Source organism: Rousettus aegyptiacus, unplaced genomic scaffold (genome assembly GCF_014176215.1).
Source record: "Rousettus aegyptiacus isolate mRouAeg1 unplaced genomic scaffold, mRouAeg1.p scaffold_m13_p_18, whole genome shotgun sequence".
In the NCBI taxonomy this organism is placed as follows: domain Eukaryota; kingdom Metazoa; phylum Chordata; class Mammalia; order Chiroptera; family Pteropodidae; genus Rousettus; species Rousettus aegyptiacus.
Window position 1 is genome coordinate 545,111 of NW_023416293.1, and position 24,846 is coordinate 569,956.

The 24,846-nt window shown below is 37.3% G+C and overlaps 1 protein-coding gene across 10 annotated transcripts in view; it reads right to left on the reverse strand.

Annotated features, from left to right (window-relative positions):
• CEP170 (centrosomal protein 170) overlaps positions 1–24,846 on the reverse strand; it is a 117,866-nt gene that overhangs the window by 22,719 nt on the left and 70,301 nt on the right. For 8 of the 10 annotated variants that reach the window (XM_036235345.1, XM_016151236.2, XM_016151235.2 and 5 more), the window contains 4 exons: positions 15,532–15,681; positions 12,763–12,889; positions 9,021–10,850; positions 1,898–2,132 (listed from right to left, as the gene is read on the reverse strand). In XM_036235345.1, coding sequence (XP_036091238.1) covers positions 1,898–2,132; positions 9,021–10,850; positions 12,763–12,889; positions 15,532–15,681 — 2,342 coding nt within the window. The remainder of the gene's footprint in view (positions 1–1,897; positions 2,133–9,020; positions 10,851–12,762; positions 12,890–15,531; positions 15,682–24,846) is intronic. The other 2 variants (XM_016151237.2, XM_036235344.1) reach the window with 1 other exon arrangement.

A 24,846-nucleotide genomic window follows, 5' to 3' on the forward strand; every position in this document is an offset into this window, starting at 1 on the left:
TCACTATTATGCTTTTCAAATAAAAGTCTCTTTAGTCATTACTCTTCAATAAGTAATCCTTCCAGCACGTGAGTTTTAAGTGATGGTGGTAGTCTGTTTAAAGAAATAAAACTACTTCTCACATTCTATTTAGTGTGTGATTCATAGTTATTTGAAAATAAATTTCCTCATTCTAAGCAAACTTATAAGTGTCCTATGGAAAGGTTAAATATCAACATTAACTTTTTCCTTCCATACTTTTATCCATCTTCCACTCCCCTATCCCCTTTTATTCCTTAAAAAACAGAAACAACAACAAAAGTTCTTGAGATGTATGGATGAAAAATATACCTTGAAAAATTAAAATCCCAAAGTCATGTTTCATTAGCACATTGCTACTGACAAACTACAGGGAAAAGCGATAAAATCAGTAGCGGTTAAATGGTCTGGTGCTAGAATCCTGCTCTAGATAATAGAATACAAGTAGATAACAGTAATAAAGTGCACGCAGAACAACAAAATGGAACCACGTGAGAATGTAATATACAGTTCCTGTTCACCTTCCTCTCTGCAGTATAGCTCTTTACTACTTGGGGGCAGGGAAGGAGGTTTGGCCCTGAAGTAGGTATTTAGTCCTTCTGGTTTGGAGAAGAGAGCTTGAGGGGGGTAGGCCTCCTAAAAGGAAGCAGACAGACGCTCTCTGTCCTTCAGGTACCAGATGAACTTGTGCAGTGGGACATCTCCAAGGGAAGGGAAAAAGGGAGACAAAGCATGCCGTTGCCAGCTGTGTTTGCAAGAATAAAAAATGTGTCGAGATTCTTTCACCACAGGCATTCTGTGGGTCTGTAATAATTCATGCCCTTCCTGTAACTAGAATTGGTTTACCATGCTTCAATAATTATTCTAATACAAATGCTACTTATATGGTAAAACAAAAATGTTTAAGTAACACAATGAGATTAGAAGGGCATGTTCCCTTAAGAATTACAAGCGATTAAAAGCAATTAGAAGTAAACAGTCATTAAAGACAAAAAAGACTAAGCATTAAACTAATGAGCTAAAAAAACAATTCACAGAAGTCAATGGACTAAAGAAAAAATATAAACACTACTAAATTATATTAAAAGTTTACCTTTTTTTTTTTTTTTTAAAGCATCTATGGACTATTATATATAATTCTTTAATAATGTTGCCAAGTGTGAAACTTCGAATTAAGGTCTTAAACTAAAGACAGAAATAATTTTACCATGTACATAGTGAAAATGTTTAGGTAACACATGGTATGCTACAATAAAATTCAATATCTTACAAACAGTTTAAAAAGTTATAATTCACTACTACAGCTTCTGTTTTGATTATAGCTGCTCTTTAATGTTCAACCATAGTTAAGTTATCAATTAAAAATCACATCCATAGCATTAATTTTATTTTTATTACATAACCTAAAGGTTATAATAAGCAAATTTATTTAATTCTCAAGGTAATCATATTTTAATTATTGAAGGGCTGAACTATGTTTAACTCATAAAAATTTGAGTAAAACTCTACGTACTCTAATTCTCCCGATAGTATACTATTACCTCTTTGAAAGGTAAATAAAAGTAATAAAATATTTAACTGCATAATTCTTGATTACATAGAGCTGATGCTACCTTTTTTAAATTACATTAACTCATCTACTAGAAATAAAAAAGGTAACCAAAATAATTGACTCTATAATGTTAGTGGCACTGTCATTAAAATACAATAATAAAAAAATGGATGGAGAGTAATATTTCCAAAAAAACTAGGTTCACAGTTACCAGTGGATTCCATTACTTGGTCTATTAGTGCAAAGCAAGTAAAAGCTAAACTTGTTATCAAGTTGAAATGGTGGCAAAAAAAATTCAACTCTTAAAGATTATCCGTTAAAACCAACCTGGCTATCTCTTCCCGATGAGCAGTCCAGTCTCGGATGTAGTCTTCCTGCTCCTTTATCCGGTGCTTGAACGAAGAGCTAGTAGGCATTGCTGACCCAGAGCTCTGCAACCGAGCGGTTTTCAGGGCTGGAGAAGTACGTAGACGGGTATGTTTAGGGGAATTACGGTTTGATCCAAATTCATCTTCTGAGGTGGAAGCATAATCAGTAGGAAAGCGCCTCCATCTTGAATTTACTAAATTAGTTTAATTATTAAAAAAAGAATTATTATGTTATCTTTTAGAGGAGATAAAGTAAAAAATCATGATTTCAAAAACACCATGAGAGCACATACAACACAATTTTCAATAACTGACATATACATACTTCACAAAAACCATAAGTCTACTAGTCCTTATATATAGAAACATTACAGTTTGGTGAATTGAAAACAATGAATAATTTAAAATAATCAAAAGACCATGTTTTCCATAGTATGGTGAATAAACATTCAGATGAAAACTCACTAATGGTGAACAACTAAGCAAGCTCTCTATTCATACATGTTTTAACTCAGGTACTTTTTAATTGCAAAACTTTCTCATTTGAGTGAAGATATGGATTTTTCCCCTTAAATGACAGCAACAATAACAACAACAAAAATAAAAATAAATAAGGGAAAAGATTTTCTCATGCCACATGGACTTTCAACATAGAGATGGTAAAAACCCTCTTTTCCCAACATACAAATGTGCATAATTCCTGCTGTGGAAATTATGCCTTTATGGCAGAAAAAAAACATTACCTCTGTCATTCAACATCCTGTTATGCTATGATTGGAAAAAATCTTTTTACATGGTAAAAACACAACAAAGCATCTTTAGTACAACTCTGCTGCTTTGACACTGAAAGCATATGGTGCAAATAGACAACGGCATAACATCTACAAGGAGCAAAACTCTGCACGCCATTCTCACAACCGTTGACGCTTGAAACACAGGAGATACTGTGAACAGTCACATTAAAGAAAGTGGCAATCACTTTCTTATTTAAGGTTAGTAAAGACATTTAAAAAATGGTATTGTTGGCACATTTGAAAAATCAGAAGACAAATTAATGCAGACACTTTACTACTGCTAATGTAAGAACCAAACACACAAATAATTTGTGAAGCATAAATCGAGGTTAAAAAACAGGGAGATAACAGCTAATTTATGGTAAATGCCACGAGGGATGGGATCATGCCTGTTTAATCCACTAATGCATAGCCAGCACTTAGCAGAGTTTCTAGTTAGCAAATGTTTAGTATTTTTGAATAAGTGCATGAATTCCTGGATATTGACCATTTGCTTTTCTTGAATTAGGAAAATCCTAGTCAAACGCATGGGATGTTTTTGGTGGTTAAATTAACAGAACCTTAGTAATTGCTCTTTATATTAGTAGAGTTATTTTCTTTCTTTGTCTCTCTTTAGAAACTGACCCTACCTAGGCTGCATAGGTTCGTGAAGTCTAGAATTCCTTCATCCTACTCTACTAGATTTTATACATTACCTGTCTTTTCCTCCCCAGACTACATTTTTGGATAAAATTGGTATCTGAGTTGGCTCTCCCATAAAACATAGAAATCTGCTTATCAGTAATCAGAATACACCATAAATCAGTGTCTATCCACTTATCCGGATTCATACTCCTTTTTGAGCTCCTAGAACTGGGAACTAGATTCATTGGTTCATGTGAGAATGAAGTTATGCAGGAACTTCATGGCTTTCTGTAAAAGTGTATGTGGATGCAATATATAGAACCCCAGGTAACTAACTACAGAAGTTTTTTAAAAGGGGAGATTAAGTAAAATTTTTGATTTTAACATTATAACATCTGAACATAAACAACACTTTTATCATGGTGGAAATTTACTCATTTCTAGACCTCTGAAAACTTCCCTTAATTGAACTGATCCTTAGACTTAAAAACACTGTAAGAAAAGTTTGGGAACGACAGCAAAAGAGGTTTTAGAAAAAATTTAGAAATATAGCAAACCAATTAAAAATGACAAACCAAATCAGAAATTATGGCAAAACAAATTTGTACTTGTCAATAAAGGCATTTTATTTAATACTAAATGTTTATTTAGGTACCTTTAGATATTCTTCACAAAAGGAAATTCATAAATAAAAAAAAGATCATTAGGTTAAATTTCCTGATTTTTGATTTGGAAACTGTGGTAACCACACCTACTATTGAAAATTGTTTGGAGAGAAAACAATACCAGTAACAAAGAGTTTTAATGAACTGCAAAAGACGCGAAACCATAATAAGCAGGTACGAGGGAACCGAAGTAGGTCACTTAGAGGTAATTTGGAAGAGTGGCATCAGTACCTGACGCGGTGGGTTCGTGAGTGGCAGAGAACCCGCAAGCAGAATGAGAAACAGAACCACGCGCTAGTGACGTTAACTGTCAGCTGACAATAGATAAGCAGAGCCACAACAGAATTAACTTGTAAGAGTCTGAGTCTCAAGATCAGAAAATTGCAGTGGAATTTTAGAGAAGTAAATAAAAGAAAAACTTTCTTTTCAAAAGAAATTCGTAAACTTTCCACTTATTTTTATAGGTCTACCTAAGAAGCCAGTAAGAATACTGAAGCTTCTGATAATATCTTTAAGAAGAATAGCAACCAAAAGAATAAAGCATATTTTAAAAACTGAAAGGAAATATTTCTAGGTTGGTTCTTTTAAAATTGAGGGCAAAATAAGGGATGAAGATATGATTAATCTTCACATAATGAAGGGTTATCTTTACCAGTGGAAAACATCCTACACAGTGTACTATGAAGCAAAGCTCAGGCTACCTGGACATCACTTAGCTTGTGTAACAGCAACGAGGAGTTAGAAATGGAGTGAAATGACTGTGGGTGAAAAGGGGTCTGGGAAAGGAGTTTAATGCCAGGGCCTCATGATAAGAACCTGTTATTTCTCAAAGAATTTCTTTCAACACCTTTTGCTTTCTTAATCTTTGCTTCCGAACTGCAGCAGCTATATATTTAGCTGAAAAAAAAAAAAAAAAAAAAAAACCTATAACCTGCCAGTTACTGCAGAAGAAACCTCATTTATAATGTTTTTACCTTTCCTCGATACTTGTTTATTTCATAGAATTTTAGAATAGAATGACCTCAGATATTAGTCTAAATAATAAATAATTTCTATAAATTCTTCAATTTATAGAAAAGAAACAGGCCCAGAGAGGTCATACTTGTTTAACTCAAAGTTGAAGCCAGAGTTCAAAGCTCATTCCTTGCTATTCTAATTGCTTTATAAGTAAATGCTAGAAAAATCTCTATTTTTTTTTTTTACATTTCCAGTTAAACGAATTAAAAAAACAGACATCCTCAATTTCTCATAGAATGACAGATTTTCTGATTTCTACGTGTGAAGAAAAATGTTACTACTTCTTGAATTTTATTCTGCTTAAGTGAAATCACTTACAGAATAAAACTTAATTTTCTACCTTTAGGCTTATTTGCTATATTGGCACTACTAAAACATTTCAGATAAATCATTAAATTAAAAATATGTATTGAAGGTATTTGAAATGACCATCTCTAAGAGGTTTCTTGGTTGGCGAATAACATATAAGGAGTTGTTCTAAGATGGACTTAATTACTTTTGTAGCTAACCTGGAAATTATTTCAGTTACATTGATTATAAACTTATTTTAGTTATACAATTATTCAATAATTCCCCTTGTGGAATAAACTATATTCACTATAAAAATATACTATGATGTCTAAAGAATTATAAAAGGGAAAAAGTTATCAGGATCATTTTTCTGTGAATGCTCTGATTTCTTTTCCTGTTATCGAAACTTCTTGGCTTTAAAACACATCCACACTTACAGATGTAACAAAGCATTTCAGACAACAAACACTGCATCTTCATACTTTATATAACAATATTTTTATAGGAAATTAAATCGCAAATACGCTTTATGTGTATACTTAGGAACAAATAGCAATAAGATCATTTGTGGAAAAAAAAATCCCTGACAATGCTCTGTAGTGGTCTTTGACCTGGAAAAGGAAATCACTCGAGCCATGCATGCCCAACATTTAATTCCTACCACTGATAAATTTTGATTGAGGACTAGAAATAAAAAGGGAAAGCAAGCAGTCTAGGAGAATCCTAAGGTCGTCAACATGATGTTTTTGTTTTCTAGAATATGTGCTTAAAACATCGTGAAAACCAGTTGCTGTTTGAATAATTCGGGGTACTTAGTTTAAAATATATCTTATTAAAATGGATCTGGATATATCAATATAAGTTGATATTAAAGGATCACTGCAGGAATTTTGGGGGAAAAACTAGTTCAACTAAAAGCAAATCACACCAAATTGAAGACATATTTAAGAAACTTTAAATTTGCTAAAAAAGAGATTTCCATTTTTTCTATTTTTATCATATACATTTCTCTGAACAACTTTTTTAGGCATACCCTAAAATATGAAATTTAATATATTATCAATTTTTTTTTACATATGCCAATTTGGACAGTATTACAGGCTCTAGGTTCAGATATTTCAAATATCTTTAAAGTTACAGTGCACAGCAACCCTGATGAGTATGATTTCACATTCTTTTAAGTTATATTTCAAAAGCTAAGAATTTTATTTTCTTTTTCCATTCAAGGTATAAGTACCTTAAGTAGAAATATCATAATATCAAAGGCATCTCAATTTGCAAAATCAAAAAGTATGTTTATTTTTTTACTGCCTACCCCATGTAACTATTTTAATGTTCCCACTGAATGAAGGATCCTGACCGCTGTCTTTCTAGGTAAGATATGTGCTGTGAACGGGCATCGTGAGACAATCGGAATACACAATCCTCAGTCACAACGGCTTTAGGCTCATAAGGACGAACAGAGAACATAAACTTTGTAAAACAACAGAATTACAAAGATGGTAGTGAACAGTACCAAAATCTTTATATTGCATATTGACCTTGTATGTACTACTGACAATAATCCAGTACAGTCTGGCCGTCCTCTCGTAGCCTGGATACAAGTGGATAAAGCCTGTTTCTCAGCGCTAGACTAGATGTGGTAGAAAAAGAAACAGGCTAAAACTTAAAAGCCTTGGATCCTCATCTTGTCTCTGCCGTTGCTATGTGACCATGGCAGGTTATTTCATCGCTCGGCCTTAGTTCTCTAAACTGAATAACCCTTCTAGCTGTTAAATTCCATGATTTTAATTATTTAATATATTGCTATTAAGTATGAAGAAGGCTAAAATCACATACCTCAATTTGCCTTAGAGAATTTCATTAAGCAATTCAAGGTACTTTTTGGACACAGAAAACTGCATGTTTATGAAGTTCTGTATTCAAAGAAGCAAAAAATGAAACATCTTTAAAAATGTCTATGTAATATGGCATCTTACAGCTGTTTCTTAGACTTTCTGAAGTAATCACATCTGGTTTGTTAAGCACTGAGTAACACTACCAGGTCACTCACGTGTTAAGAGCTAGGGAACCAGAGCGGAAGGAAGAGCTGTTCCATGCAACTCAGTAACATGCAACCGACGCTACAGCCCAGGTTAAAACGGGAGGACGCTTAGACATTTTTATGCACGTAAAGATGAAGTGATAGAATGAGCAATGTGACAGGAGACATGTCATCAGAATACACACCACACAACGCAGCACAAAGGAAATGTGAATTGAAGAGGTAGAGCCATACGGAACAACAGAATAACACTGAGTAAACAGAAACCAAAAGACAGTAGTTTAAAAATGTGTGGCGATAAATCTATGAACCACCAACCAAAGCTTGAGGTGTAGAAACAAGGAAGGGGGTAGTAAGAAAAATACCACCTAATCTTTTTGGAAACATGATTCTATGTCATCTGTCTTCAGCCTGTGCACACTATGACCATCACCACCACATCCACTGACCGGGGGAGAGATGGAAATGTGCACGGAGTGGGGGAGAGCAGCAGTGAAGGGAACGGAGGACTAAAAAGTAAAAACAACCCCCCCCCCAAAAAAAAAAACCCCACAAAGTACTGTTGGTTTGGGGTCTTGTAGGCTATTATCGTGGTAGACGTAAAATAGAAAGACGAGCCTGCATACCAACTTTCCCCTCACTCTCAACTCAGGACTTTGGGCTCACTGAGATGCTTGTTGAGTGAGGACTAACAAATCCTCAAGTCCCCTCACAGCTGGCCCCCACCACCGGCCTGTCCGGCCACACCCACACAGGAGGCTGATTATGAAGTAATGAGCCCGTGTTTACAGGACACACACAGATATCTGTCTCAGTACTCCTTGGTCGCCCATGTATCCTCACTGGCTTCAGCTCTGAATATGAAGTGTATAAAGAGACAGATATGCCAGAAGTAATTAAATCCTGGTGAGGAATAAGTAGCTTTGGTAAAGATTACATTCAATGACAGCTAATTACTATCGTTAATAACATAACAGTGCTTTAACAAGATGATGCTCAAAACCAGTTAAATTTCTACAGCCCAGTTTGACCCGTATGTGCTTAGTAATTATCTCATGAATCCATCTTCTTCCACTGAAATAAATTAAAAATTAGTTTCACCTGCTACAACCATAAACGAATTTAACTATTAAAAGTAGAAGTAAGGTATCTGAGACATTTCAAAATAATAGGGTTAATTAAGGGTAAAAAAGAGTAAAATATTATTTCATTTAGCACTGAAAAGAGTCATAAAGGGTACATAAACTGCTTTTCTTCAGGTTCATAAGGGCTTTGGATTAGGTGAGATTTAAAAGGTAAACACCTGCTTTTATAAGCACGATGTTCATTCCTATTATTTAAACCAGATAATTCCTAATCTAATTTGACATACAAATCCAGATATCTCACTAAAACCCCTAAATCAGTTCGATATACCTCCAATTTTGAAAACACTAATTTGCTCCAGGACATTAATTGGAAGTATGCGTAACTTCTGAATTGTCTATTTACTAAGCTAAATCAGATGATTTTTAATAGGGAAAAAACCCTCTCTATACAATAACCTTTCTGTTGTCTATTTTAGGAATATTCCCATTTTTTAAAAAAGGAGTCCCAAAACATAAAATAAATAGGCTAATATCATAAAAAACTCTGGATCCAATTTACCTGAAGGAGAGCCATGCGTTGAGGCCATACTTTTGACTTTGGAGTCTGAGAGTCGAGAGATACTGTTAGCTCTAATTCTAGGAGAAAATTTATCTGAAGGTACTAATCTGGCTCCGCTTCGGATGATGGCTTCTGCTGTCCGTGAAGAGGCACTACTTCTAGAGATTGTTGCTTCCGAGTCACTGCGAGCTGATAAAGAGCCAAGCCTTGTTCTACGAGGCTGAGCCAACAAATCAATCCTAGAGATGTTACGCCTTCCTGTGGGAGGTTTTGACGTTGAACTTGTTGTGGACACTTCAGAAGCAACAGATGCTTTGTCAGCATCAGCAAGTTCACTGTCTGAAGCCTCACCCAGTCGTGCTCGACGCAGGAGGGAAGTCCTCGTAGGCCGTGGCCGAGGAAGAGTGGTCGACTTGCTGGCTGAGCCAGGCGCCACGGGAGAAGTCTTAGACTTTGTCACTTTGCTCCCTTCCAGTTTGGAATGCGCATGCTCGTCGGTTGAGGTAAGTGGAGTCCTTCCATGAGGCTTGCAAGAGTAAGTCTCCTGATCGGATGACATGATGTCAGAGATAGCAGAATGGGGGACACTAGAGGTTTGGTCGTCGTCTGTTAGATCCACCGAAGGCTGTCTCATCCTTCCGCTGGACTGTACGAACTTACGACTGTCTGCTCTGGAAGCGACATCTGAGGAACGACTCTTTGTTTTCTTTTCTGTTTTCTCCCTAGCGCCAGCTGATGGCTTTGTAACGTCTTTGGAAGGAGACCCCGTGGAGCACCTGTCTTTATAGAGACTAGTGAAACTCTTCCGTTTCTGGGTTGACTTTCTTTCGGTCTCTCCCGTAACCAGACTGATGGTACTCGCTGTGTCCACATCAGATTCTGGTGAAATAGAGTTGTCTCTGTTGTAACTGGGAGTTTCTGGGCCTTCGTCGGTTTTATTATCTTCACGCAGCTTGGCTTCTAGAAAAGCCATCACTGCTTCTGTGTCTTTCAGAATAAGGGTAGTGTCCATACTAGAATCAGTATCCATGGAGTCACTTCTTTCTCTCAATCTGCTGGCGGACGTGAGCGCTAAAGAAGGGGGTGTGGATGACGGCTGTTTGTTTATGTGGGGAATAAGTTCTATGGGGATGTTCGGGCTAGGTTTTTCTATAGTGAAGCTTCCCTGTCGCACTAATGACTTGGAGGATTCCTTCTTGTCTCCTCCCTTTGAAGTGTGACTCTTCAGAATTTCCTCAGCTTTTCTCCGCTTGCCTTCATTTTGTATAACTCTTTCTCCTTTGCTTGCAGAATGTCCTGGAATTTTTTCTTGAGGCTGGGACTCTTGTTTCAAAGATTCCTCCCGACATCTCTCTATCTGACCCGAAACGTTTTTTGAAGATAATTTACTAGGTGTCCACTGTGCTTGTTCCTTCGATTCTTGTTGCTGAATTTTAGCTAATGTTTGCTTTACCAAAGAAGCTTCCTTCTCGGTTTCATTTTTCTCCTTTCCGGAAGGGGCGCTGCCTAAGTGCAGCGGGGTCTTAGCCTCTCCCCCAGTCTTAAGCGTCTCCCCATTTACTGCCCGGTTCGTTTTACTCAGAGCTCTGTCGGCATCCTGCTTATCTTTCTGGTATACCTGTGTTGGTGCTTCTTTCTCCTGAAGTTCTGTGTCTTGTTTTTCTCCTATCTCTGACCTCTGTGCCATAACCTTTGCTCTGGAGCTCTCGAGAGCCTTCTCTTCATGTGGAAGCTGGGGAAGGGCCCGTCTCCGTCGCTCTCCCTGACCAGCCACGGAAGTTGCTGAGCTGCTGCTTCTCACCGAAATGCCAGATTCGCTGATATCTGCATCTGGAAAGTAAAACCACAAAAAAGGAATTAGCGCAAAAAATAAAAATGAAAAGTATATCATATTGCATTAGGTTTTGAAGTGCAAGTGAAGCAATGGCTTAAGTATAAAATAACGCTTTGAATAAATAAGCCAGCATTGTGACAGAGTAACTTGACAAGCAAGTGTAATGCCAAGTGCACAAATGGGCAGATTACTGATAGAGGAGTCAGGAAAGCAAACAGTATGGGATGAACACTTGGGTTATCTGATCAGAAACCTACACCTGCTGCTCTTTGACTTTTGATGTGTTCTGTGGCAGGGAAGTTCACTGTGTTCATTTTTGCTTCTGCAACTTATCCTATCCTCTAAGTTTTGCTCAAGACAATAGGCTCTAACTTGTATTATTATAGAATTGCACAAAGAATAACTAATAAACAGTTTATTTGCTATACTTTCAATTATGCAGTAAAGAAGAAGAATATACTTAGTTTCTAATAAGCATTATTATCTACCTGAAAGAATGACAAGCTGGATTTCCTAAGTAAAAGAGAAAATACAGGACTTTAACAAGGTTTTCTAAAAATCAAATTCAGAGCTGATTACAATATTTTTGAAATTATAAGTATGAAAAAAAGTGACAAGACCTGTCATAATTTTACAGAGGGATTTTAAATTATGGTTGTCTAGTATATTAAGGCCTCATATAGAAATAGAGGATCACTTTCTCTTTAATAAGTAGAAGCCAGTGAGAAAGTAAATACTTTCATGTTTCCATGTGAGAGAATTTAAGAATACTTGAGGATTTTCCTGAATAAACAGAATGTTTCTAAAAAAAAAAGGAATATATCTTTTCAGAAAGATATAAATTAACATATAAAGAATTCTACTCTTTTGAAGACAAGTGGGGAAAAAGATGCTAGATATAGCTTCTGTAGGTTCTCCTGTACTTTATAATGCTGAAAGTATAGCATGTAAATTTCATAGCAATACAATGATTCTGATGCAAGAAAATAACTAAACTTACTGATTTAACTTTAATTTAGCAATTAACCATGTTATCTTATTTTGCATGTCTTGTCTCCTTAGTGCTACTTGAAGCATCTAAAATGTAATAGCTATTTTTCTTTTTGTATTTTCCCAGCATCTCTCACACTGTCCTGCTCTTAACTCACTCAATGTTTCACAAGAACACTAGATTTAAGTGGATTTATCAGCTTATCTAAAAAAAACTCACTTAGAACAGGGAATGAGATAATGAAGGCCAAGCAGTCTAATTTCTTATGACAAGGGTAGACTTTTGCTTTCCACAGATAATAGTTAATAATTTTAGAGTGGATTCTTTTCTAAGTGTACCTCACTCCTCTACTTGATTTCTCTGTTTCCCAAGCTTCTGTGAACCAATCTGCAAATCACTCTGTCTTTCCAAAGATTTCTGGTAATACTATCAATTACTCCTATAATTTCTGCTTAATAAATGACATAACTTTTCTAGTATACTGTCATGTAACTTGCTCAAATAATCGCTGACTAATGTTTACAAAATTCCTAAGCCAGATTTTTGGGGTGTCATAAGCCAGAGACAAACTACATTTCCTTTTCTATTTCTAATGATAACAAAGTTAAAAATACAGATATAATGCCACATAAAAGTTCTCTTAGAGGGTTTTATTTTTAATTAACAACATAATTAACTGAATCTAATAATATCATTAGAGGCATATAATTTTATTTTTTAAAGAAACTATATTTAAATTCACAAAGATATAATTTAAAAGTAATAAAAATGTTTATTTAGGTTTAATTTACTTTTCAGTAAATTATTAATAACTATTAATAATTAATAAATAATAACTAGCTCTCAGTAAAGATTTAGTTTGCTTTTTAAAGACTGATGTATGATTCACACAGACATACACACAAGAGAGAAAATACCATTCTCTAAAGAAACAGGTACAGACAATTCCATTATCCTGTCTTCTTGATCATGCCTTGTATGATTAGCAGCCAAACTAGCCCACTGTGAGACCCAACGCTTGCTTCCAGATGAAGATGTGCCTTCCTAAAGGAGAAAAATAAGATGAAATAATACAGTCTGGTCAAATCTGATTCCTGTAAAAACAGAATTCCACTTAGTCACGTTAACCCGTCATACAAAGCAGTATTTAAAGCTCTTATTGCTATATTATTATTTATTAAATTTCCTCATATAAAATGAAACTTCTCTAGGTACCCCTATTAACTACAAAATTTTATTACTACTGTGAATGTAGCATAATGTTCTCAACTTATTAATGACTAACGATGGCACTAAAATAAACTCTTGGAGCTTAAAATGTACTCCGCTGGGCAGAGTTGGGTGGACCACCGCGTCCTCGTAGTCACAGTGGCAGAGAGGGTTCGGCTGCGGGCCACAGGCTGGCGAGGTGCAGGGCGACTCCTCCGCTGTCCTCCACCTCCCACGTTTCCAGGAACCAAATGGTGCCAGAGTCGCAAGGAGCATTACATCTGCCAGGTCACGTGTTCAGGGGTTTCAAAAAACAAGCTGGAAAACTTTACACGTCTTTCCATGACACTTACATATTTTCAGAAAGAGGTAGAAATCACAACCTTTAAAAACTTTTCTGTAATCAGCCTGAACTTGGACCAGCCCATGTCTAGATGTGTCCTTACAGCGAGTGCTCTTTAAACCTTCATAGTCAAGGGTGAAATGGACTTTAATTCATGGTATGGTTCCGCAGACTTAAGGACAGACATATAATGGTAATCCTTACGAGCAGGCCATCTAGGCAGTTAAAATGGAAAAGCTAGGGAGTATAGAAAAAAATGATTTCCTCAATAAAAATCTAAGCCAAGGCTTAACAGTGAAACTAGAATGACAACATTTTATTAAAAGTGTCAGATTTACTGTATTAATGATGTCAGGCTAAAAACTGATGAAGTAAATATTTCATACAGACTATATATTATATGATTTCAAGAATAATGGGTTAAAATAGTAAGTATATAGAATGACATACATACAGTGAAGGCTAAGGATACCAAGCCTGCTGAATCCTCGGATTTCCTTTCATGATTTTGTGCCCACAGTTCCGAGCACTGAAGGAGGTACCACAGCCATTTACACCACGCTAGGAATGCCCACAATGAAGTGGGTTTCACTGGCACACACTTACGTAGAACCATTCTGTGAAACTGTTCTAATGGCCTGTTTAGGTGACTTCTTCAAAGGCACATACATACTGGGGCTATATACAAATTTTACTTGAGACGGGTTAAGGGGAAAGAGAGAAGAGGGAGTCTGATTAAGCTCACATTCACCAGACTCCTTCCTAGATTAATAAGAATATCAAAACATTGCCTCAAATATCACTTGCTTTCCATTCGTAAATTAAGCACAAATTCTCTAAGATCAAGGGGGAAAAAAGAATACGAAACTACAGTAACTGCTTTGACATTTTTCGGGAACTGGCTGACCATAAAGGGGAAATTTTAACATATAGGTATATTTTCCTGTCTATAAAAAATGTTTTATTTACAGTTCATATAAATATAACACCTTATTCATATTTTGTTTTACTTAAACCTTAAGATTTTATTTGTATTTTATATTTATCATTTGTACATTTTAAATTAACTCATTTCCTGAGAAGCAGTATAGTGTGATAAGAGAATGAGTTAAGACATCGAGGCTGCTTAAGGTTCGAATTCTGGCTCCACAAGGAACTAGTTTTAAGACCTTGGCCAAGTTAATTACTATATACTTGAGTTTCCTTCTTGGTAAAATAGTACACAGAAAGCTTCCACTGAATGTTAGTTCTTATTATCTGAATAAATTATAATTAAAACATTGTAAAATAAAATTATAATTAAAACAAAATATAAAATTAAAAATAAAGTATAATTAAAATATAACTATAATTAAAACTAAAAAATTACGCGCATTTTTTAGATTTCTTTTTGACACACCAGTGTGAAATGAAATACTAAGATAATTTCCAATAAGGAAATTATCATTTGTTAAGTGCATCGATCTCAGACAATTACTGTGCTGGGTGCTTTATATACTTTATTAAATTCCCTGTAAGCGGATCTTACTAAAAATACCATTTACAGAGGGAGACGAGAAAACTGAAGATACGGGAGGGGAAGGGACTGAGTCCGAGGCATCGCGTTAGACATGGCAGCTCTGGTCTTTCTAGCCCTGCCATACCACACCGACTCTGCCACTATCTTCACCGAGCCATCCGTGATTATCTCACGTTATTCTGATCCCATCCTTGGCTGTGCTGCAGTGCCACTTACTCAGGTTGATAAGTTCTATCCATCTGGTACTACCTTGTGTATGTTTCCTGGTATGATAGGTCTTTTCATTCCAAATACCTGACCTCCTAGAAAGCATCAGTTGTGGATATTTTTTGTCATATGCCAACCAGAGTAGCGAGCACACAGCTTATCAACTGCTTACTGAAAGTTAACATTTTCCCTCACTGACAAAAAAACTATTAATTTAAAAGAACATAATAAAAAACTAAAATGGAATTACTGTAAAAACAATGTTAGGCTTTAATAAGAAACAAATAGTTTGTGAGAATTTAGTTTTTAGAAGAACTATACAGGAGACATATCAATAACTTAAATACAAACAATAAAAATTTACATCTTATGCATATACAAAGTTAAGTACGAGGGAGAGATGTATACCTCCGAGTTGTGAAACCCAGGTGTACTCAGTGGCTTCCTTTCTTCCATCACTACCGTAGCAGAACTGAGAGCCCAATCTTTTATCAGCTCTTTATGCTTTTCATTGATAACAGGCCTATTATAATCCTGATTGTCATCTACTCCAAACACCTAGGAGGAGAAAATCATTTTATAAATGAAAAGTCAGATTAATATGAGAATATTGTCAATAACTCCAAAGGCAAATAAAGATATTCTAGGTTAATTTCAATAGGTAATTTCGATAATGAGAGAAAACCTGTTTTAATGACAAGATAACATTCAAATGGAATGACAGCTGAAGAGGAACACGGAGCAGTGGCGGCTTGTGTAAATGTGACCATCCCTTCTTAATATTTAGCAAATGTACTGTTTCATAATAAATAATATTCAGAATATCACATTTCATTTGTTAAAAGGTGTTAAAAATATTAAACATTGTAATGATGCAGAGTTAAAAAAACAGTACCACTTCAGCTTGTCTCTGCTCTACTATTCTTAAGAAGCATGTTGGAAAACTATAAACATAGGACTGATTTTATGTGTTCCTTCTCTAACAGATGTTTAACATTTACATATAAATTAAATTTATACATATAATTTTCTAAGTTCTCAAATAACAGATTCTATTGTATGATTTTTCTGTATAGGGTATAACATAATTCTTAGAGTATATATGCCTAAAAACCACTCAAAAGCCTTTGTTTGAAATGCTGATTTCTGGGTCTACTCACACAGATCAGCATTTTGAATAAGCAGATTGTCTATGGTCAACACTTTTGAAATATTCTAAATACACAGATTAGCAGCCTTGTGTTTTTATAGCCAGGACCTGAGTCTTACTCGTTTCTTGGCTCATAATAAGCTCCGATTTTGCTGAAGAGACTGGAGAAAGGTTTTAACCACATAAACGTTAACATTCCAGAGTCTACTTTGTTCCCAATGTTTATTATTTACAGGTATTAGTTGTGGCTCTAATTATTACAATCGAGACAAATGTTATATGGTTGAATTAGCACTGTGTAGAAAGGAGCTTTAGAGAATAAACAAAGAATTCGTTTTCTACAAAAAGGGAAAATTACCTTTGTTTAAAGTACTTTCTAGAAAACGTTTTAATGATAATACATCTATCTACTCAATTCTGAAGTCTATGTTTTGCAAGGCAGATAGCAGATTTTCAAAATAACTAAAATTTGGGAGTTTTACCACTAGATGGCCTTATTACTTAACATTTAATTCAAATATAACTATAGTTTTCAAGAATTATGATTTCATAGTCTCTTGAACCACTCATTCAGTATTCAAATTATCTATTTTAAGAGCAAAGTATATATAAACTTTAAGTCAAATATAAATTTTAATAATACATGGAAGTACAGTGTACAGAAGGAAAACAAACCTGCATCATTTTGCTAAACATTAGAATTAGCAAGTTTAACAACGAGAAGTAAAAAAATACTAAGTACGTGTTTCTATGTGCTCTGCCTTTAACCCCACTTGTACAGAAGGAAAATTAGAGCTACTCAAGTTATTTGTGACTGTCTTAAAATAAAATAAAGAATTTTCTAACTCAAGTCATTGAACTCTTCATTTACTGAAGTTTATCTCCTTAGTTTTAACATTACTACTAGAAAAACATCGAACTCAAATTTGGAAGTAAAAGACAAAAAATAACCACATGTAATGATTACCTACAAGTTGCATCTCTTTGGTGCGTTAATTTACAAATCACCTTAAGTGGTTTCCTGATTTGGGGATTTTAATTCTAATCCATACTCAAAATGGACTTCCAAACCTGATGTCCTCAAACCTCTAAGCACCAGCAGTTTCAAATAAAATATAGTAAGTCTCTCCAAAGCACTTCTGACGCTATTTTGAAGTGATAACCAGAGACACACGCACAGAGAAGTAATTAATGCTCTCAGGGAAGGGGAGTGGGTGCAGCACAGAGAGAGGAGGCAGGCGACACTCTACGGGTCCCGTTTAAAGTGTGAGCGATAGCGATGCATGCGTCTGTCAGAGAAGAAACGAGTATTTATTATCCAGATAAGTGAAGTACCAATGCATGGAGAAAGCAGCCTTCCAAGTTCATTTGAAAAACGAATGATAGCAACAACTAGCGCTCCTTGAAGTTCATAATCATCCTTTTTGTGTTTAGGTGCAAAAACATCCATTTGTGATAACTTTCATGTGAAAACAAGGAGGATATGCGTAGTTTATACTGTCTGTATATTTTAAAGGTATACTTTTCGCATTTAAAAAAAGCATAAAAAATAAAAAAGTACATATATAATCTGACATACAACATAATAGTTGGACAGAACTTGAAAGCTGCTCAAAGCAAAGACCGAGTTTGCTAGATTTTCTCATCTTTTCATTCTAGATTTGGTCTCTCACTGACTTCACCCACATCCGAGGCCTCGCTCCAATTTCTAGCAATAGACAGCTGCCCACCTGTCTGTCACCTCTCTCCCTCGGTGGCTGAGCGGTGTCCCAAATGAGGACGCTAACCCCGGCTCATGTTCTACTCCTCCTCCCCACTCTGACCCAGGCGCCGTCGAATCCCCAATTTGATATAGTACAAAGTATGAGTTTTTCATTCAGCTAGGGGCTTTTTTAGACTCGAAGAAGAGAGTGCGATCAGATGCCATCTAATTTTTATGCTTCCTCTGTAACATAACCCTCCGCCCCAAGGTGGGAGCAAAGGGAGGGGGGGCACGGGAATAGGAACTCTTACGACCTGAACTCTCTGGGCCTGGCAGGCTCACCTTAGGGGAAGGGGTGGCTTTCACGTGCTCATCTTCTACAGCTCCCTTGATCCAGGGAGATGCGTCTCTACTTCCAAGAGTGACCTGTGACCCCTACCACGGCCTCTAGGGTTAGAGTAGGAAGAGAGCCCCTCTCTCACCGCCCCACTCCAAGAATCATGGACCATGTTCTCAGTCTTTTCCTTGGAACACGTGCACGTGATTATCTGGCATCTCACCTTGGAATTCTGCATCTATTATCTCGGTGGTTGCTTGAAACAATTTCAAACACCTGTTAATCAGTTATGACACTTAACTATTTGTAGGTTACAGTGCTAGCCACCACACCACACAGAGGATTAAAAAATATATAGTCAACCAACCGTGGATTGAAAATGGTAAAAAAAAAAAGAAAAAAAAAAAAGTTACATTGCCGACCTGTACTATGTAGTAAGGTGTACGATGGTTGCATATGCTGAACACATACTTTCTTGTTATTTCTCCCCCAACTACAGTATAGCAATGCTTATATAGCATTTACATTGCGTTAGGTAGTATACATAATCTAGAAATGACTTAAAGTACATGGGAGGATGTGTGTAGGTTACATGCAAATACTATGCCATTTACAAAACGGACTCGAGCATCGTCAGATTTTGGTATCTGCGAAGGGTCCTGGAACCAATTCCTTACAGATACTAAGAGATAGTTTTATGTGACTCAGTCCTTGCTTTTGAGCTTAGGTCTAATATAGGAGCTTATAAAAAAGAAAAAAGAGAGACTGTCATCTGAACCATGTAAGAACCAGACTATACTTTTAGATTTTAGTTAAAAAAAAAAAAAAACCTAAGCATTTTTCAGATGATAAAGAACTAGTACGTACAATATAAACCAAGTCTATGGAACTTGGACTTCGTTTTTGTCACTAGCATATTATCATCACGGTCATTATTATTTAAAAGCTCAGACTATATAGAAACATGCCCTCAGTTTCTAATTCTGAAATTGGAGGGCTGGGAAGAAGGGAATAATGGAATTACGTCAAACCGAAGAATACAGGGTCCGCTCTTATGGGGGAAACTTTCGTGCCTGCTGAATACTTGAAAAGAGCGGTTAAACTGCGTTTGGTCACATCAGATGCAGGGGGAGTGGTCGCTGCAACCGAGGCAGAGAGAGCACAGCGGGGGCGGGGAGGGCTTAGGTACGCAGACTCGGTGATGCCAGCGTAGAGCAAAACGGTAATTCAGCAGCGACAGTCCTTAATTTATGAGTTAAAAAAATTTCCACATCAGCTGCAATTAAATCATTTTTCCACAGGAACGAGAAATCTAATGGTAGGTTAAATATGAGGCTTCTGTGGCCTTATTTTAAAACAACTGAAGAATGCTGCTCTGGTACAGCGATCGTATCGAAGTGTCTAAGTAAAGACGCGTCCAGTTTCATCCCCAGCACAGCACATCGTCCTTAGTGAGCACGGATTCCCCAGGGAAGCAAAGCGGGGTCTCTACCAGTTCGAACTGACGGCAGAGGTTCTCAAAGCCGACAAAAACCGCCTGACACGTAATTACTTCAAGAACTGTGCAGGATTCTAGCCATTAATGTCAGGAAGCAGCATCAGGCTTACTTGATAGAGGAGAATGTTTTTGAACCTATAATTTTCCTTGAAATTCTAAATTTAATTTTAAGAGTCCCTTAAAATTCCGTAGTATAAAAAGCTGCAAATGTTTAACACAGAATTTTTATAACATATTTGTAATCAACTTTTAAATGTAGACATTAGACAAAATTGTTAGAAAAAAGAGCTCAAGGTGGAGGTAGGAGAGACATTTTATGATTTAGCATGGTATACAAATGCTCACAGCGGCATTATTCACAATAGCCAAAAGGTGGAAATAGCCCAATGGATGAGTGAATAAACGAAATGCGGTATATCCACACAGTGGTATATTATTCAGTCATAAAAGGGCATGAGGTCCTAATACATGCGGCATCATGGACGATCCTTGCAAACGTTACCTAAGTCAAAGAAGCCGGCCACAAAAGGCCACATACTGCATGATTCTATTTATACGAAATATCCAGAATAAGCACTTTTGCAGACACAGTAAGTAGACTGGTGGTTGCCAGGGGCTGCGGGAGGGTGGGGTGGGAAGGGATGCTATACGGGTCTGGGATCCCTTCGGGGGTGATTAAAATGTCCTGGAATTAGACAGTGCTGATGATTGCACAACTTCATGAATGTACTAAACACCACTGAAGTGTACACTTTAAGTGGCTAAAATGGTGACTGTTATGTGAATTTTTCCTCAATTTTTTAAGAAAAGGCACCACCTGGCTTATCTCCTTCCTTTTACCCTCTCGCTGGGTAAACGCGCGCTTTCCAGTGTTTGCCCCCTCCCTGCACCTATCCCGTGTCCTTAGTTCTCACCATTCCTCAGGAGCATTATACCCCAATCTCTCCCCTTCCCATCGCTGTTTAGCATTCTTTTGCTATTAGATCCTTCTTTCGTATCTTCAAATTATGCTCAAATCCAATCTAATGTTTCTATAGTTAAAATGTCCAAATCTTCTCCTTTGTTATACATTCCTTCCTTTCATTCCAATAATTTGGCTGCTCAGCAATGACCATCTTATCCTTTTCTTGCCAAGAAGATTTTTAGGTGCTAAGTCATTAGTAAAGTTTTGCTAGAAACTCAATGGTATTGCTAGTCTTTTACTAATCAAGGCAATTCCCCTGAAACTTACACACTTTTTCTGACATAATTATATTCTTTTGTAGCTTTCATATTTAGTATCATAAAGCTAAGCTATACAAGGTTTTAAATTACATATTTTAAAAGTTACCTTAGGATCAAGATATAAACTAGTCTCAGAACATAAAAATAAAAGGAAAACCTGTTTGTGGAAGCCTGACTGGATTTGATCCATGTATAAATTCATCAAAATAAATTAGTTAATATATAGCTAGCCATATACAAAAATTGACAAATATGAAAAAGCATATCATAAATGTTTTTTCTGTCATTCAAAAGATAGAGTGTCTACTACATGCCAGGCACTGTTCTAGGCACAAGAAATACAGAAGTTATTGAGACAAATGAGATGATTCTAGAAAGGACGAACAGAAAATAAACTAGCTAGCAGTGAGCTCTATAAAGAAAATAAAACATGGCAATCTGATGGAGATGAAAAGAGAATGCTGGGGCTGCTGCAGACGGGAGGCTTGAGCAAGCTTCTGGAAGGTATGAGAAGGAGCTGGGCTCGCAGAAACACACAAGAGCTTACTGGACTGAGGGCACGCTAAGCGGAGAGCCCCTTAAGCAGGAAAATAAATAAGGTCTCACATAATAATAGAGGAGAACAGGGCAAAGCTATTACACGTCAGCTTCTGACTGAATAAAGGCGAGAGTTACCTTGTGAAGCTTTGGGAATTAACATAGCAGGAAAGGGTTTCCTGCACCCAGGAAGGACTCCATCGTGCAAAGAAGGGGAGAGGGGCATCAGTTGGAGTGACCAAAAGTAAATTCTCCGGATAAAAAGTCTTTTGAAATTGTCCAGTGAATAGAGGACAAGAAAAAAGATTAGTATAAAAAAAATCAAGCTGTCAGAATTCACCTTTTCAGAACCACTATTTGCCCAGTAACTTGGATTGTTTCTAGACTGGCAGGAAGTAGAAAAACGTGTTAAGTCCAAGTTGAAATGCTGCCTGTCATCAAGGCCTTCTCCGACTGCTCAAGGCGCTTGCCTGACACCCCCACTCCTTCAGCTCCCACATGCCTCATTTTACGTCTGAGTACGCTTCAGACATGCCGCCCTCCTGCGTTCTGCCTGGCACTGTCTACCGAGATTCTGCCTCTGGTTTATCACGGTTCCCCTGGCTCTGGCTTGGATCTGATCTAATACCTCGCTGAGACCTTGAGGATTTGGAACATCCCCCTTCCGAACCGCTGGTGCCCGGATCCAGGTCCCGGCGCTGACTGTCTTTGGGCTGTCTGGCTCGTCGCTGCAGACGTTCTTCACTGGGTGTTCCTAGTCTTGTTATAGTTCTCCTGGTTCTGGATTGCTTCTTCCCACCTGCTGCCTACAGAACCAGCACTGATGGGTACCAAGGCCCCATGAGAGGAGAGTATGCCACTAAGAGGCATTTCGAGGGAAATACGCTGCCACAATGGAAAGGACTCGAACTTGGGAAAGAAAAACTGTCTGGCAGAAATGGTCTATGGTATGAAATTTATGGAATGGAGAAATACTTTTACTTCAAATAACAGAGCCTTAAGTCCTCTACGATGACCAACTATTTTCTTGTTCGTGTACTGTTTCACGTTCTGTTCTCACCACACGTTTTTCTCATTTCTGGAAATGACAATGTCCTCCTCTTCCCTCAGCAGTGTCTGTTCTGATGGAGAAGCTGGGAGAAGAAACTGGTACTCTTGGTACTATGAGGGTTCCCCAGGTATAACAGGGACGTCGAAGGAGTGAGGGCAGGGGCAGAGGATTATCATTGTGGAAGAGAATTACCTTTAACCCAGGCAGTCAACAGCACTTATTATAGTGCATCTCCATGTAAGCTTAGATGTAAAACTTACAAGATCTTTACTAGTAATAGGCATTTATGAAGTTAATGTTGTACATGAAATTTTGAGACAACGCATAAAATAAGATCACCTACTGACAAACAGGTGGGGGGTGGGGAAGGGACCTCTCACTACCTTTTAACTACAACCAAGATAGGACATGTCAGTTTGGTGACCTCTCTAAAGAGGTCCTATTTTAACTGTATGCAACTTCTTCCAAGTTAAGACACAAAAATGTTTTGCTAATCTTCTTTGGGCCGTGGAATACAGTGTATTTTGAGGAAAGACTAAAAAGGCATTCAGAACTTACCAAACAACATCAGTGTATCATGTGATTCTGTGGCTTACTCACTTCTTTTTGATTCTGTTCTTGTTCCAAGATGCTATTTTCTCTTGGTTTTCTCTTACTCAGCTGAGCCTTTTTGGCCTCTTTTGTTCACTCCTATTCCTTTGTCTCCTCATGTTGGTGTTGCTAAGAATTTCATACTTTGTCTCCTCTCAATCTATATATCCTTTCTAGGTGAGCTCATCTGATATTTTGCATTTAATTACTCTCTAATAATTCTCAAATTAGTATTTTAGCCCAGACCTCTTATCTAAGATCCAGACATTTACATTCAACTGACTGTTGGACGTGTCAGCAGCTTTTTAATTGCCTTCTCTGCTTCTGGACTTTCCAATTTTCAATTCATTCTTCATGCTTCTGACAGTGATTAGATCATCACTGCCCTACTTAAAAGTTTTCAATGACTCCCCACTGCCTTCAGCGGTAAAAAATCTAGAGTCCTTAGTATGATACAAAAAGGTCTTTGCTGTCTAATCCAATCTTATCTCCCTAAAAGTCACAGCGGTCCTCTGAACAAGTCCTCCGCCCTCCCATGCTTCCAACACAGAGCCCCACACCGAGAACTCTACCTTACGCTGCCTGCGAGGGATTAATTCCACTTGTTTCAAAATAAGATCAGTTGGCAATTAAATTCAGTTTTTATATAGAATATATAAAATTCCAGGCACTAGCAGTCATGATGTTTTCAATCCTGTGTGTGTGTGTGTCATGGTGGAGTGGGAAGTGAATAAACAATGAAACAAGCCAATATGACAGTGACTAGAGGTTTCTTTAGATTGCGCAGCTAAAGACCTCTCGGAGGAAGGGATGTGGAACCTAAGATTCCTTGGAAGCTACTGGGATCCCTCCTCCAATAGTTTATGTCTATCAAAACGTTCATCGTACAATTTTTAATTACTATGTTTTTACTTGTGTCGTTCCAGCCCTCTCTACGTACTCATTTCTTGAAGGGAAGAACTCTGTCTTTTCAATTTGAATGTCTCTCGCCTAACACAGAGCCTGGCACGTAGTCGATGCTGAGGAAAGGTTGCTAAATGAATAAATCCATGAAAATAAACCAGTGCTCACATGACAGATGGAAAAAGGAAATAAACCACACAAAAGTTTTCAGGACTAAACGACAATTAAATTCAGATGCACAGAGCTGATGGCCCCAAGGTCTGTCCCACACACCCTAACTTTAAAAGCGAGAAAGCGGATGGCTGTTCCTGAGTCACCCAGCCACCCGCTAAGATGCCTGTATTTACTCCACCCCAAGTCCTCCTGCCTCGATTCTGGCTTTTCTGGCTTTTCTGTTCCCACGCCCACGGGTTGCTTCACTGTCTCCAGACATCTGACCCCTGCGTCCCTGCTTTCGTTCCCCCAGAGCCTGACTCTGGCTGGCCCGAACTCGCCTTCGAGCTGCAGCCGCCGCTAGCAGAGCGTCAGCTTTTTCTTTGGTATCACGAGGTAATGTAGAGACTCTTGGTTTTCCCTACAGTTATGGTTTCAGCTTTATTTTCTGGTTTATACAAACTGAGAATGACTCTGGATTACCTACTGAGTCACATACTGCCATTACTCCCTTACATGAATCCTGTTTTAAATCTTGTCTCTATCCATAGTGTGACCATATAATTTGTCCTCGAAA